Source organism: Vombatus ursinus, unplaced genomic scaffold, assembly GCF_900497805.2.
Source record: "Vombatus ursinus unplaced genomic scaffold, bare-nosed wombat genome assembly UNPS02013950.1, whole genome shotgun sequence".
NCBI lineage: Eukaryota > Metazoa > Chordata > Mammalia > Diprotodontia > Vombatidae > Vombatus > Vombatus ursinus.
In genome coordinates this window covers 1,530,178-1,547,110 of record NW_020953728.1, presented here as the reverse complement: position 1 = coordinate 1,547,110, position 16,933 = coordinate 1,530,178, and the positions used below count along the sequence as shown (strand labels likewise).

General features: G+C 33.5%; 1 protein-coding gene across 1 annotated transcript in view; it reads right to left on the bottom strand.

Moving 5' to 3' along the window:
* Positions 1-16,933, bottom strand: part of TMEM117 (transmembrane protein 117) — a 179,763-nt gene that overhangs the window by 70,746 nt on the left and 92,084 nt on the right. The window contains exon 6 of the mRNA XM_027858974.1: positions 9,375-9,534. Within this exon, the coding sequence (XP_027714775.1) occupies positions 9,375-9,534 (160 nt within the window). The remainder of the gene's footprint in view (positions 1-9,374; positions 9,535-16,933) is intronic.

Here is a 16,933-nt window from a genome sequence, read left to right as displayed (position 1 = left end):
ATCTCTGACTTTATCCTTTGTTTTTGATTGTTTGTTTGTTTGTTTTTGTTTTGTCTCTTTCCCTAGGTGGAAAATCCTAGGTGGCAGATCTTGAATTGGACATTCTTACACTTGGTGGAAGCCTTTAGAGTTAAACATGTCAGAAGTTCCTAGTTCCTTCAGTGGAGCAAGCACCTGACAGCAGGAAGAATTTCCTGCACCAGAGAGGATGACCATTGAAAGGAAAGAGGAATCCTAACACTGGCATGATCAGACAAAATCCCTCAGAGTTTCCTAAACCATATCATGTGGCAGTTTCTGATCTCATCAACTATGATGAGATCATAGCTAGGATAGTGACACTAGCTGGCATAACCTAGCCAGGCATAAGGGTGTTAACAGGTGTTAACAGTAGCAATGTCCACAGTGCTCTTGCCCTGGCACAAGTGATTTGAATCAAGTTCCAGTTGTGGCCTCTCAGCACAGAGCAGCACCTATGGCAATGCTTAAGCCCTGGCACAGGGAGTTATCACTTGAACCTGGTAGAGTAAACAGTGAAACAAGTACTAGAAACAGCATACATCAGTGTGGGCAGTGGTAAAGATCCAGCCTTAATGGTAGCTGGTAAAAAATTTAAAACTTTAATTCCTAATTAAGCAGTAAGCTTTACCTTAGAAGGCAGCAGAGTGATTTTAGGTTTTGGAATTTGTTTTAATTGTTTTACTTTGTTTTAATTATTTATTGGAATCGTTGTTTTTAAGCAATATTGTGAAAAGAAGATAATGAAGAATTTGTATTTCAATCATGTTTTGTCATCCCCAATTAGACATGCCTGCCTCAGAGCACCAATTAAATTATTTTGTGAAATCATGTTATTCTGGTACCTTCAAAAAAAAAAAGATGACTTGCTTAGGGTCACTTGCTAGTGTTTGAGGCTAGAATCAAACTTGGGTCTTTAGTCAGAAAGACTTGACTTTAATTTGCAAGTCAACCTCAAGTACCCTTCCATGTGGAGTTTCCTGAGGGTTTTGAACACACGATGCATTGCAGGTCAAAAGGTGATGACTTCCTTACTTCCCCATCCAATTCTGCTTCTCTATCATTGCTCAATAATTGTTTAATTTTTTTAAAAAAAACTTGTTAAACACTGAAGTAAATAAATTTCCATTCTAAATGATTTCCAGTGTAATAGAGAAATGGAGTTAGCCTTGATTTTCTTCATTATTCCTTACATTCTGCCACTTTAGTGGCCCTTTAGCCTAAATCTGTGTTTTGAAATCCAAAGATCAATGAAAAAATATTCTAAAATTATTCAAACAAAATATAAAAATGTATTTACAGTGTGGCTTGTGAGAAAACCTGTGAAGAGCCAAATAATAGCATAAGACACAGAGTATTCATCAGAAGGCAATGTGGTGCCAAGGGTGCCATGCAGGTAGTATAGACAAGAAATGCCAGAAGTGAAGAGAAGTCACTATGCTCAATTTAGAGTCATTTTAATTTTTAAATTTTTTTCAAATTTTAAGCTTTTATTATTTAATTTTTTCCCAGTTACACATAAAAACAATTTTTGACATTTGTTTTTAAAACTTTGAGTCCCAAATTCTCTCTTCCTCCCTCTCAAACCCTCCTCATTGAGGAGGCAAGCAATTCGATATAGGTTATACATGTGCAGTCATGCAAAACATACTAATAATAGTCATGTTGTGAAAGAAAACATACACAAGGGAAAAAAAAACTCAAGAAAAATAAAGTAAAGCTGTTTTCAGAGACACTTCTAGGGATCTGTAAGTTTTTCAGTTCTTCCAAGATGGTATGATCTAAAGAGAAGTGTTTACTACTCTCCTGGCCTGTGCTCTGGTCTGTGAGTGACCACAAGCACTCTTTTCTGCCCTGAAACTGTGAAGAACTGTCCTTCCTCCACTGTGGCTGCAAGCTCTGCTATGTTAGTGCTCTTCCTCACCCTGGGCCTGACACCCAGGACCCGGATCCGAGTAGGGGCAAAGCAACAGACCCCTGTAATCTCTTTCTGGTCAATCGTTTGACCCCCTTTTGTCTGTGGGCTGAGAGCTCCAGAAGCAGCAGCTACCACTGCTTGTGCAACAGGCCTTTCCTGACAACCTTCTAAGTTGTCTTGGGCTAGAAATTTGTTCCATTCTGTCTTTTGGTGAATTCTGCTGCTCTAGAATTTGTTTAAAGTCATTTTTTTAAAGGTATTTGGAGGGGTTTGGGGGAGAACTCAGGCGAGTCCCTGCCTTTACTCTGTCATCTTGGCTCTACCTCAGTTTAATAACTCTTTAGGCATAATTCCAGATTGCACTCCAAAATGACTGGATCAGTTCACAATTTCACCAACAGTGAATTAATGTCCCAATTTTTCCACATCGCTTTCCAACATCTGTCACTTTCCCTTTCAATCATTTTAGTCAATCTGATAGATATAAAATGATAGCTCAAGATTGTTTTAATTGGTATTTCTCTAATCAATGATGATTTAGAGCATTTTTATATGAGTATAAATTGTTTTGATTTCTTCATTGAAAAACTGCCTGTTCATATCCTTCAACCATTTGTCAACTGGGGAATGACTTATATTTTTATAGATTTGTCAAAGATATTTATATATTTGAGATATAAAACCTTTATCTGAGAAACTGTCCAAAATTTTTTCCCAATTTTCTGCTTTCCTTTTCATCTTGGCTACATTTGTTTTATTTGTACAGAAACTTTTTAATGTAATTGAAATTACTTATTTTACACCTCACTCTGCTCTCTATCTCTTGTTTATTTATAAATTGTTCACCTATCCAGAAGTTTGAAAAGTAATGTATTCCATGTTCTTCAAATTTTCTTGTAATATCTCTCTTTATATATAGGTCAGGTATCTATTTTGACCTTATTTTGGTAAATAGTGTAAGATATTGGTCTATGCCCAGTTTCTGCCATGCTGCTTTCCAGTTTTCCCAACAACTTTTACCAAATAATGAATTCTTATCCCAAAATTTTAAGTCTTTACACTCGCCAATACAAAGTTACTATATGTATTTGTTGTTGTAAATTGTATGTCTACTATGTTCCATTGATCTGCCTTTCTATTTCTTAGCCAGCACCAGATAGTGCTGATAATTATTGCCATATAATATAGTTTAAGATCTGGTACTGCTAAACCTCTGTTCCTTACATATTTTTCATTAATTCCTTTGATAGTCTTGACATTTTGTTCTTCCAAATGAATTTTATTATTATTTTCTAATTCAATAACATATTTTTTTTGTAATTTAATTTGGAAATTGTCATTTTGGCCCTTCCTATCCATGAACAATTAATTTCTCCAAATGTTTAAATCTGATTTTATTTGTATAAAAAGTTTTTTTTTTTAATAATTTCATTTATATAGTTCCTGGGATTGTTTTGGCAGGTGTACTCCCAAGTATTTTATACTATCTAGAGTTATTTTAAATGGGATATGTCTTACTATCTTTTCTTGAAGGGTTTTGTTTGAATATACTACTAACAAAGATGAAATTAAAGCAATAATAAGGATTTATTTTGCTCAATTGTATGCCAATAAAGTTAACAATTTAAGTGAAATAGAAGAATATTTACAAAAATATAAATTGCCTAGAATAGCAGAGGAGGAACTTCAGAATTTTTTATTTTTATTATTTTTTATTTTTATTTCTTTTTAATTAAATTATATTAAATTTTATTTATTATTTATTTTATTTATTTATCTTATATTTTATTATTCTTTTTAGAAAAATAAATTGAACAGGCTATAAATGAGCTTCCTAAGAAAAATCACCATGACTAGATGGGTTTACAAGTGAATTCTATCAAATACTGAAAGATCAACTAATTCCAATATTAAATTAATTATCTGGAATGGAAAAAGAGGGAATCCTACCAAACTCTTTTTATAAAACAAATATGATACTGATACCTAAACAGAAAAGTAAAAACAGAGAAGAATTATAGAACCATTTCATTAATGAATATGGATGCAAAAATCTATGCCTTAGTTGTGAAGAGGGTGTTTTGCCTTCCTTGGAACTAAGGAATATATTGTATTATAATGTTTCAAGGGTGAGTGTGTGTGTGTGTGTGTGTGTGTGTGTGCGTGTGCAGGAAAAGGCAGGAAGAGAAAGTAGGAAGAAGGAATGGTGGAATAGACATACAGATACTCTCTCATTTCAAACAAAGATTTCAATAAAAATAACCATTATCAGCTGCTAGCTATAATACAACATTATTCAAGAATGAACCTAATTATTATACAGGCATTATTCACAAGTTATATAAACATAAAAAACCATAAATATCCTTCTGAGTCTGAACTTATTCTCACATCAGTAATATCTGACTTAAAAAATTCCTTCATTCTCTCATATTAGCTACCACAAAACATCTGTCCTAGGTAACGCCTCCTGTTCTCCATTAGACCAGTGATAAAGTGATAAAATAGAGGAAATAAATGATCTTAAGATTCAGAATGTTAAACATAGAGCACAGTAGACATTCCTCTTTCCACAGGGTGAGAAATAGCAAAAGCCTTTTTTATAACTGCATCATTTTGGAAATCTGATATATCATTGTCCCAATATTTTGAGCTAGCAGTTCAAATATTTGTTTAAGACCATGAAAAACTGGTAAGAAAAGGAAGGATTAGATCTTTGTCAGGACATCTGGAAAAATATTTCATTTCCCATTTACTCCCTCAAAGAGTACAAGGATGTGTTACAGCTGGCCACGGACATTATTTTCCTACTTCGAACCATTTATACTACATATATGTGTATATATACATGTGTGTATATATGCATACATGATGTGTACATAGGGTATATGAACGTATATATACACACATTGTGTATAATCCCAACTAGCCAAAAAGCAGTGGCTTTTAATTATTTGATAGTAATATAACTTTGCTCTATACTGTAAATTGTTACTATTTTAAACAGCTATGATCTCTAAATAAGTGCCTCATTAAATCACGTTAAATTGTTGGGTTCTTTTTTTAATTTGTAAAGAGCAACATAGATGTTCTTAAACTTTAGATCCCCTTCACTTTACTAATGACAGAACTGAGACACAGAGGACTTGCCAAAGTACACACAGGTAATAAGCAACTCTGGCTACAAATCCAGCAGTCTTTCCCCTCTACCATGCTGCAATAAACTTTGATTCTTATTCTAGGAACTTTACAGTTGAAATCAATGTAAAATAAATTAAAACACAAATTTCATATTTGCTTCATAGTGAAATATTTGGAGGAGACAATTTCATAGTTACCTTTCTTTTTAAAATATTTTCAATTGATAAGCATTTATTTTCTCTTATTTCAATTTCCCCTTCCCAAAGAAGGAGGGTAAAGAAAAACAAAATCTTTGGAACAAATTACAAAGTCAAGCAAAACAAACTTCCATAATGGACAGTCATAATTATTTTATAATGCTTTAAGAATTGCTTTTTGTATGTTTAACATGATTGTACATGTATAACCTATATCAGATTGCTTGCTGTCTTGGGGAGAAGGGGAGGGCAAGGGGAGCAGAGGTAGGGAAGGAGAAAATTTTGGAACTCAAAATTTTACAAAAATGAATGTTGAAAACTGTCTTTACATGTAATTGGAAAAAAATACCATAAAGAAAAAAATTACTTTTCAAAAACACCACCTTTTTTCTTAATGTCTTTCAACGAAAGCAAAGTCCCTTCACCACTTAATCATGAATTCATTTCTGTTTTTCATTACTACTAAATCATATTATATTAAATGACCTAAAATAATCATTCATTCTATAGTTCTTGGTAAAGGTTTTTCCTAACTCTTTTCCCTTCTTAGTTTCAGTGACCTAATACTTCTCTGGTTCGTCTCTTACATGTCCAACCACTTGCTTCTGATCTGTGTCTTTCAAAAGTTTCTTTCTCTTCCTCTTCCTTTCACCTAACTGTATATTCCTTAAGTTTCAATCTTATCATTAAACCTCTATTTTTCTTCTTTCTGTTTTCTTCCATCAACCATCCATCATTTCTCATGATTTCAAATATTACCTTAATGCAAATGACTCCAGTTTATATCTCCTGTTCTGATTTCTTAGCCAATTTCCATTTCCCAAACTGAATTCATCATATTTCCCCAATCCAACTTCATCTCCAACTTCCCTATGTGACACTGCCTTGTAAGGCATAATAATTCCATAATCCTAGATGTTTTGATTAGAAACTTGGGAGGCTATATGAAAGTAATTGGAATTGGTTCCCGGAATGTTCTGGGAAGAGGAAGGCAAAAAACAGCTAGGTGATGGATAATGGCCCAGGTGTTAGACTTGGAGTCTGGAAGACCTAAGTTTAAAGTCTATCTCAGACGTTCTGCTGAGATTTGGCAGTAATATACAGAAATGCTTATGATTTATGTAGATTTATTTTATATCTCATACCATTGTTAAAGTGATCATTTCAATTAATTTTTAGTTGACACTATAGGGTTTTCTAAATAAAGGATTACATCATCGGCAAAAATGATCATTCTGTTTCCTCTTTGCCTATATTAATTCCCTTCATTTCTTTTTCCTTTCTTATTGCTAGAGCTAACATTACTAGTACCATATCAAATAATAGTGGCGACATTGAACAACTTTACCCCAGATCTTACTGTAAATATCTTTATCCCCATGGCATAATTCTGGTCCTCAGTTTTCTGTTTCATTGAATAATAGATTATTGAGGAACTCATATTCTAATGTGGAGACGTGTAAATAAACTATATGTATACAAGATATATGCAGAAAAGGTACAAAGTAATCACAAAGGTAAGGAAACAGCAACAGAAAGGACTCATGCAGAAGGGAGGATTTGAGGTGAATCATGTGGGAAACCAGGGAAAGTAAGCATTGAGGTGAGAAGGGAGAATATTCCAGGCATGAGAGTGATGCAATGAAAAAGTCTGAGTCAGGAGGTATATAGTTGGATCACAGAAATGCATTAAGTACAAGAAGAGTAAAAAGGAAAGAAAGGGCAGGTTGGGAAGGAGTTTAAATGCTAAAAAGAGTATTTTATAGTTGATCTTTGAATTAACAGAAGGGCACTGGAGTCTATTGAGCAGAAGAATGACATAGTCAAACCTGTACATTAGGAAAAAAAGCTATGTGAAGAACTGATTTGTGTGTAAAGAAACATAAGGCTAATTAGGAGCCAACCACAATAGATAAGGTGATGGAGTGATTCAAACTTGAAGTAGGCAGGAAGCCATGAGAGTGAAGAGAATGGGACCGAGATGAGATGCTGTGGAGGTAGATCAACAAGACTTGGTAACTGATTGAATTTGTGGGACAAGAAAAGTAAGGAGTACCCCACAGTTGTGAACCTGAATACCTGGAAGGATCATGGTGCCCTTGACAGAAATACCTTGACAGAAAGTCAGGTTTTGGGGAAAAAATAATAAGGTGTATTTTGGATAGATTGAGGTTGAGGAGACCTTAAGAAATGTAGGTGAAAAGCAGAACTGCACAATCGGCAATCGGTGGGCTGCTTTTGCCCGTTGGCCACTTGTGACACATCAAAGGATTTCCTCTACATACAAAGAATGTTTTTCTCTACATTTTTCTTGAGCCACCTGAAATCCTCTGGTATGCAACCAGCAGCCTGAAAACTGTAAATGGCCTGAAAAGGCATATTTGGGCACTTGGTGGTGTGGGACTAGAATTCATGAGAGAGAGTAGATATATGCACAGAGATTACTAACAAACCAATAAAAGCTGATGGGATGACCAAGAGAGAGTATGCAAACAGAGAATGGAAGAAGGCCATGGACAGAGTTAAGGGATAGGAAATGGATGATAATCCAGCAAAGGAGACTGAGAAGGAGTTACCAAGAAGGTAGAAGCCGAACAAGGAGGGAGTCATATCAGAAAAATCAGGTAGGAGAGAAGAGGTGCTGCTCAAGTGTCAAATGCCATAGAAAGTTTAAGAAGGATGAGAACTGAGGAATCATCAGATTTAACAATTAAAAGCCTAATTCAACAAACAGATATTCTATAAATAGATGTAATATTCTATAAACAGATACAATATTCTATATTTTTAAAATGAAATAATAAATAAAAGCCAAATTCTACTTTTAAGTTATCTGTGTCCTATTTGGTAACTATGGTACAATTTGAATTATCACCAGTTCAAACGTAATGCAGTCAGCTTATAAATCACTGCCAGCTTACCACAAAGGCACTAAATACAGATTTTAAACAAATATGTGTCAACTATCATTCCCTCCAGAATGCAACAGTGACTTTTAGTCTTATTGTCCTACAGATAAAAAAGAGGTATCATATTTGGTATTCTGTGAACTAACTAAATTAATCATACTCCTGAAATAATCTTCCCTTCTGCAGTGGTAACTTGTTTTATTGCTGCTGTTGTTGTTGTTATTTTAGCTTATGTTAACTTGAGAGGAGAAACCATTGATAACTTGTGAAATAATCAAGAAAAAATCCAGGAAGCATTTGGCCATTTTATAGATGAGATAAAATGCCAAGGAGAATCTGACAACTGCCATGCCCACAGGTCCTATTCTATTTGCCCAATTCAAAGCAGCACTCTTCAAGTCCTAAGTGTTTTGCAGCCACAATTGTTCTATCTACATTGGTTATGCTGGCTAGTAAAATGTTATTATACAGTCTGGTATCAAGCAAGAGAGAAATATTGCTTACATGAAAATAGAATGATCTTTAGTGGATGCTAAAAGGAAGCAATCATTTTCATAAACAGAAAAATCATTTTTGTATTTTTCCATTATAACTTTTGCAATACTGAGTATGTTTCACAAATGATTTTCTCTGCTTTGTGAGTTTACAACACCTTCATCTCTGTATCATTTTAGCAAATGGAGGGATTTCCCCTTCCCTACTGTAATCCTGGTAGGAAAAAACCTCCAAAAAAGCCAATCCCCAGATGCCTACCTTGCAATTAAAAAAAAAAAAAACTAGTGGACACTATTCTTATAAGACAAAACCAAGTGATTTCCATCTCAATCCCCTGACCTACTTCAAGAAACATGGCCAAAAATGTTCTCTGTTAATAAGGATATGGACTATATCTGTGATTTCAAGACTACAAGACTCTTGTAGTCTAAGAGCGTTGCTTAGAGAATTGAGAGGTTAGATGATTGGCCCATATTCACACAACCAGTATACAGTCAAGGCATGATTTGAAACAGGAATTCTTGGTTTTGAGGTAGGATCTCTATTTGCTATGTCACACTGCCTCATCCTTCTGCTAATAGCCATTGTATATGAAACACTTAAGATATCTTATGAAATCTATGGCTATGTCATTGGAAAAAATAAAAATATGATTGCTTTAGTGAGTAGAGTGAAAGACCAGAGAGCCCAGTATACCTGCATGACAATAAGAAGATCAAAGACTAGGATGAAGGAAGCCAAGAAGGCTCTAGAGACTTCATCACTGGGCAGAAATCCACGATTCAACTTGTCCCAGCTGATCCAATCAGTGGTGATGACAAGCACAACGACAGAGGTCAAAGTGAAAAGAACTGTCCTGTAAGAAACAAAATACTTCTTTAAGAACACTGTAAATTTTTTTTTTTAATGAGAGATGTGACTTGGTCTATGATTTGTTAATAAACTTCTTATTTATCAGATCCTCTATCCCAAAGCATGACAACCTTAACAGAAAATACAAAAATTAAATGTAGTAATTTCTTTTAAAAATAGAAATACATAGGGGCAGCTAGGTGGCGCAGTGGATAGAGCACTGGCCCTGGAATCAGGAGGACCTGAGTTCAACTCCAGCCACAGACCAGCCAGTTGACACTTAACTAGCTGTGTGACCCTGGGCACATCACTTATCCCCAACTGCCCCACCAAAACAAAACAAAACAAAACAAAAAATAAGTAGAAATACATAGAACATGTGTGTTATCCCACTTAAGAATCTCTTTGACAGAGATTTTCTCTTGCAAATATGACAATATTAAAATCCTATGCAGCAAATTATTACACACAAATATTACTAATGAGAGTAGTAAACTTTTCAACATGAGTTCAAAACAGATTGCCAGCTTAATACCTTACTTTTTACATTACACGTTTTTCAGGGCAGGTAGGTGGTTCAGTGGATAGAGTTCAGGGCCTGGAGTCAGGAAGACTAATCTTCCAGAGTTCAAATTTGGTCTCAGACACTTACTAACTATATGACCCTGGGCAAGTCACTTAATCCTGTTTGCCTCAGTTTCCTCATCTACAAAAATGAGCTGGAGAAGGAAATGGCAAACCACTCCAGTATCTTTTCCAAGAAAACCCCATATGACTGAAAAACAACTTAACAATAATATTTTTCAGCTATTGCAGTGACTGTAGTTGCACATAGAGGCACATAAAGTAGAGGGCAATTATATGGAGGAATCATCTGCTTTTATCATCCCATCTCTGCTGAGGGCTACAGAAAACATAAGCCCCATTGCTTTCAGTGGTTTTGAATGAACTGTTCTCTGTCTAGTTCCCTCCTTATTCAATTATTTTGACTTTATTTCACCTTTAGTAATCTATTTTTATAAAAAAAATTACACTTTAAAACTTCAAAGATCTAGGATTTTGTAGGTATATCACAAATACAGATCACAGAATCTGTCATAGAAGATGGTTTGTTTATCAAATTATTAATAATAACTGATAATAACAAATGTATTTATAATAATATATTATCCTCTTGACACAATAGTGATGAGACTCTTTCAATTTAGATAAGCTGATCCTTAGATGAGAGGTAGTTCATTCCCAAGTCCATTGTGAACCCTTTCTAACATGGAAGAAATTAACATCAGGAACCTAAGGTTACCTCCACATTAATCAACAAATATTTATTAAGTCTCTGATATGGTCAAGGAATATGCTAGGTACAAAGAATAAAGCAATCTCTACTTAAAAGGTTAGCTTATATTCAAATGAGATAACAAGCACATACAAATACATATATAAATCATAAATATAAAGTGAATACATACACTACACACACATATTCATTTTGGAGGAAGGGGACTAACAGCTGGGGGAATCAGAAATGTACTCAAGCTACATATTAAAGGAGAAGAGGGTTTCTATGAGGTAGGAGTGCATTACAAGAATGAAGGTGGGGTGACCAATGAGGCACAGAAACTGGAGATGTAGTGGCATGAGTGAGGAATAGAGAGAAAGCCAGTTGGGTTGGAATAAAGAGAGCGGACTAATGTCCAATGAGGCTGAAGAGGTGGATTGGGAACAGGTTGTATAGAGATTTAAAATCTAAACAGGATAGTTTAGATTTTATTTTAGAGCATAAAAGAAAATTTTGGAGTTGACCAAGTAAAGGAATTAACATGGTTAGCTCGGTTCTTTTCTTTTTTTTAAATTGATGTATTCTGTTTCTTACTTCTCCATAGTAGCTCATGTATCCCTCCTCCCCTTCCCTGAGAGCCATTTATTACAAAGTGTTCTTTTCTTTTTTTGAGAGAAAAAAATCAGCATAACTGATTGATACATTCAGAAAGTCTGAAAACATGCAAAGTGTAACAACTGTGGACCTTCCAGTTCCACTGAAGGGTAGGTTGCGGATGTCTTCTCATAGCTCTTCATTTGAGTCCCATTTGACTTATAATTTTGTTACATTTTCATTTGATTTTTTTTTTGGTGTGTCATTCTTTCAATTTACATTGTTGTGGTTATTGTGTATATTGTATTCTTGGTTCGTTTTCTTCACTCTGCATTAGTTCATATAGCTCTTTCCATGATTCTCTGCATTCATCACATGTCATTTCTTATAGTGCAAATAGTATTCCATTACATTTATGTACCACAATTTGTTTAGCAATGCCCCAATTGATAGGCATCTACTTTGTTTCCAATTCTCAGCTATCATAAAAAAGTGCTATTATAAATATCTTGGAGTATATGGGGAATTGTTCTTATTGATGGCTTACTTGGTGTATAAACACAGTAAAGAGTCTCTGGTTCAAAATGTATGGACATTTTGGTCACTTTATTGGCATAATGATAAATTACTTTCCAAAAGAGTTGTTCCATTTCACAGATAAACCAGCAATGTTTTAGTGTGAACTTTCTTTGCACAACTCCTTTAACATGGACTGGTGCCATTTTTGTCAACTCACAGGGTGTGAGGTAAAATCTCTGAGTTGTTTTGATTTGCATTCCTCTTATTATTAGTGACTTGGGGCATTCTTCATGTGGTTGTGAATGATCTGCAGTTCTGAGAACTTTTTCCTCATATCCTTTGACATTTATCTATTGGGGAATGGCTATTATATACATATATATGTGTACATATATATGTACACACATATTTTATATGATTATATATGTAATATGTGTCTATATGTGTGTATACATTTATTTATCTTGGATACCAAACTCTTTCCCAAGAAATTTAATACAAAGATTTTTTTTCCCCATTCGACCACTTACCTTCTTTTGCTAGATGCATTAATGTTGTCTCTGCAGAAATTATTCAGTTCCAAGTAATCAAAGTCTTTTATCACATTTTTTCTAATTGCCTCAATGTCTTGGTTGGTTAAGAATACATTTCTTACCCATAGCTGTGAAATCTATTTCTCTTCTAAATTTTTTATAATATGATTTGCTGCTGTCGTTGTTGTTTAGTTGTTCAGTAGTGTATGATTTTTTATGATCTCATTTGGCATTTTCTTGATAGAGATACTGGAGTGGTTTTGCCATTTACTTCTCCAGTTCATTTTACAGATGAGGAACTGAGGCAAACAGGATTCAGTGACTTGCCGAGGGTCACACAGCTAGTAAGTGTCTGAGGCCAGATCTGAATACAAGAAGATGGGTATTCCTGACTTCCGGCACCATACTGTATCCACTGTGCAACCTAGCTGACCCTTTATAGTACGATACTTAATAAGGTCACATATCCTTTCAGAACATATTGCAGTGTAAAGTATTGGTCTAAGCCTAATTTCTGCCAGACTACTTTCCAAGTTTTCCTAGCAGTTTTTATTAAATAGGGAGTTTTCCTATAAGTAACTTACATTTTCCATTTTATTAAACAATGGATTATTGAGTTTTGTTATTTCTGAATCTCCTTTGTCTAGTCTGCTTCGTTGATTTATCTCTCTATTTTTAAATCAAGACAAGAAGGATCAGATCACTGCTGCTTTATAATGTAGTTTGAGGTCTGAAGATGCTATTTCCCCTTTATCCTTACTTCTATTCATCTTTTCCCTTGATATTCTAGATTTTTTGTTTTTCCAAGTGAATTTTATTCTAATTTTTTCAAGCTCTATAAAATAAACTCTTAGTAATTTGATTGGCATAGCATTAAAAATGTAAATTAATGTTGATAGTATTGTCATTTTTATTATATTAACAAGACCTGACCATGAGCACTAAATATTCCTCCAGTTATTTAGGTTATTTCTTTATAACTGAATCTATATAAGACTTTTGTATGCTTTGAGAAGTTGATCATGATACTTTATGCATTATATAATTATTTGGAATGGGATTTCCCTTCCTATTTATTGCTTCTTGTCTTTTGCTATTATTATATAATCAATCAATCAATAAACACTTATTGTTTGTATTCTGTCAGACACTGTGCTAAGTGATGAATAGAAATGCTATTGATTTTTGAGGTTTTATTTTGTGGCATGCAACTTTGCTAACACTATTGTCTCAATTGGTATGATTGATAATTGCCCTAAGGTTTTCCAAGTAAACCATCAGCAAACAGGAATTGTTTTATCTCCTCTTTGCCTATCTTTACTGATTTAATTCTTTTCTCTGATCTTATTGTTATTGTAAGCATTTTCAAAATGAATAGTGAAGGGCATAGACATCCTTGCTTCACTCCTATATTTATTGGGAAAGGTTTTAGTGTATCCCCATTGCATATAATGGCTACTTTTGGTGTTAGATAAATGTTTTTATGATACTAAAAATAGATCACTCTAGGCCAATCTTTTGTAAGGTTTTAGCATGAGTACTGTACTTTGTCAAAAATGATTGTATGGTTTGGGATATTGGGAGTTTTAGTATGATTAATTACATTGTTTTCCCAATGTTGATCCATCTTTGCATACCTAGTATAAATCCCATATGATTAGAATGAATTATTCCTTTTTTCTAATTCAGTTTCATTTTTATTTTTAAATATATCTTTATTAATTTCATTAAATGTTTCCCAATTACGTGTAAAAAAATTTTAATAATCATTTAAAAAATTTTGAGATCAAATTCTCTTTCCCTCCTAATCCTTCCCCCTCTTTGAGAAAGCAAGCAATTTGATACTGATTTTACATGTTAAGTCACGCAAACCATATTTCCATAATAGAAATGTTGCATGGAATTACTTTCTGTGATCCTCTCTATCTATTGGTTGGTCATAAACTGTTCCCTTATCCATAGATCTGACAGGTACATTTTTCCATGTTCCCCAAATTTGCTTATATCACCCTTCATGTCTAAATCACTTATCTATTTTGACCCTATCTTGGTATATGGTGTGAGATGTTTTTTTATGCCTAGTTTCCGCCAGATTGCTTTTTAGTTTTCCTAGTAATTTTTGTCAAATGGTAAGTTCTTACCCCAAAAGCTCAGATCTTTGGATTTATCAAATAATACCATGGTCATTTACTACTGTGTATTGAGTATGCCATCATATCTTCTGCAAAAAGTGATAGTTTTGTTTCCTCATTGCCTATTTTTATTCCTTTAATTTCTTTTTCTTGTTTGATTGCTATAGAAAGCTTTTTTAGTACAATATCAAATAATAGTGGTGATAGTGGACATCTTTGTTTCACCCCTGATCTTATTTGGAAGACTTCAAGTTTATCCCCATTATGGATCATGCTTGCTCTTGGTATTAGATAGAAAGTACTTATTTTTAGAAAGGCTCCATTTCTATGCTCTCTAGTGTTTGTAAGAGGAATGAATGTTATATTTATAATCATTGGTTTCTGTAGTTTTTGTTATTAACATGGTCAATTATGTTATAGTTTTCCTATTACTGAACCAGTCCTGCATTACTGATATAAAGCTTACCCAGTCATAATGTATTACCTTTGTGATTTATTGCTATTCATTAAGGAAATTGGTCTACCATTTTCTTTCTGTATTTTAGTTCTTCCTGGTTTAGATATCAGAACCATACTTGTATCATTAAAGGAATTCGGTAGGATTTGTTCTTTCCTTATTTTTTTTTCAAATAGTTTACATAGTATTGTGATGGTTTGGTAGAATTCACTTGTAAGTCAATTCCCAAAAATTTTTTCTCAGCCAACTCATTGAAGGCTTGTTCAATTTCTTTTTCTAACATATGGTTATTTAAGTATTCTTTTCCTCTTCTGTTAATCCAGGCAGTTTATATTTTTGAAAATATTCATCAATTTCACTTATATTGTCAGTTTTACTGGAACATAATTGGGCAACATAGGTCTTAATAATAGCTTTAAATTCATCTTCCTTGGTGGTGTATTTACCCCTCTCATTTTTTGGTTATTTGGTTGCATTCTTTTTTTATTAATCATTAACCAATATTGGGTTTTTTTTCATAAAACAAACTCTTGTATTTATTAGTTCAATTTTTTTCACTTTTAATTTTATTAATTTTTCTTTTGATTTTCAAAATTTCCATCTTGGTATTTAACTGGGGACTTTTAATTTGTTCTTTTTCTAGTTTGTTTTAGTTGCCTGCTCAATTCATTGATCTGTTCTTTCTTTTATTGATGTATGCATTTAGAGATATAAAATCCCCCATAAATACTACTTTGGCTACATCTCACAAATGTTGTAGTACTGTCTCACTGTTATCATTTTCTTTAAAATTAAATTTTTGTTGTTTCTATGATTTCTTCTTTTTTATTCAATTATTTAGTCTCCAATCAATTTTTAATCTATATTTCCAACACTCTTTATTAAAAGTAATTTTATTGCATTATGGTCTTAAAGGGGTTCATTTAACATTTCTGCATTAGGTTATGAGGTTTTTAATGCCCTAATACTTGGCTAATTTTTTGAAGTGCCATGTACAGATGAGAAAAAGGTATACTCCTTTTTATTCCCATTAAGTTTTCTCCAGAGGTCTATCATATCTAACTTTTCTACAATTCTCTTCATCTCCTTGACTTTTCTTTTTATTTTATGATTAGGTGTATGTAGCTCTATAGAGAGGAGAAAGTTGAGGTTCATGATTAGTATAGTTCTACTGTCTATTTCCTCTATATTTTCTTCTATATTTCTTCTATATTCCTCTATTTTCCTCTATATTTCCTTTAAGATTTTGGATGCTATGTCATTTGGTGCACATATATGTAGTATTGACATTACTTCACTGTCTATGGTTCCTTTTTGCAAAATGCAGTTTCCTTGCTTAGCCCCTTTACTTAGGTCTATTTTTGCTTTTTGCTTTGTCTGAGATCATGATTGCTACCCTTGCCTTTTTAACTTCAACTGAAGCTTAATAGATTATGCTTCATCCCCTTATTTTAACTCAGTGTGTATCCCTCTGTTTCAAGTGTATTTTTTGGTAAACAACATATTGTTGTATTTTGGTATTCACTTCTGTTTTAGGGTTGAATTCATCCCATTTACATTCAGTTATGGTTATAATTATGCATTTCCTTCTATCCTATTTTCTTCTTTTCATCTTTTTTTTTTTTATCCTTTCCCTCCTCTAAAGTCTGTTTTGCTTCTGACCACTACCTTCTTTTATTTGCCCTCCTTTGTATCACTTCCTCCTTTCCCTTATTCCCTTCCCCTCAAACTTCCCTATTGGGTAAAATAGATTTCTATTACCACTTAAGTGTGTGTGTGTGTGTATGTGTGTGTGTGTGTGTGTGTGTGTGTGTGTGTGTGTGTATAGATATATAGATAGATAGATAGATAGATAGATAGATAGATAGATAGATAGATAGATAGATAGA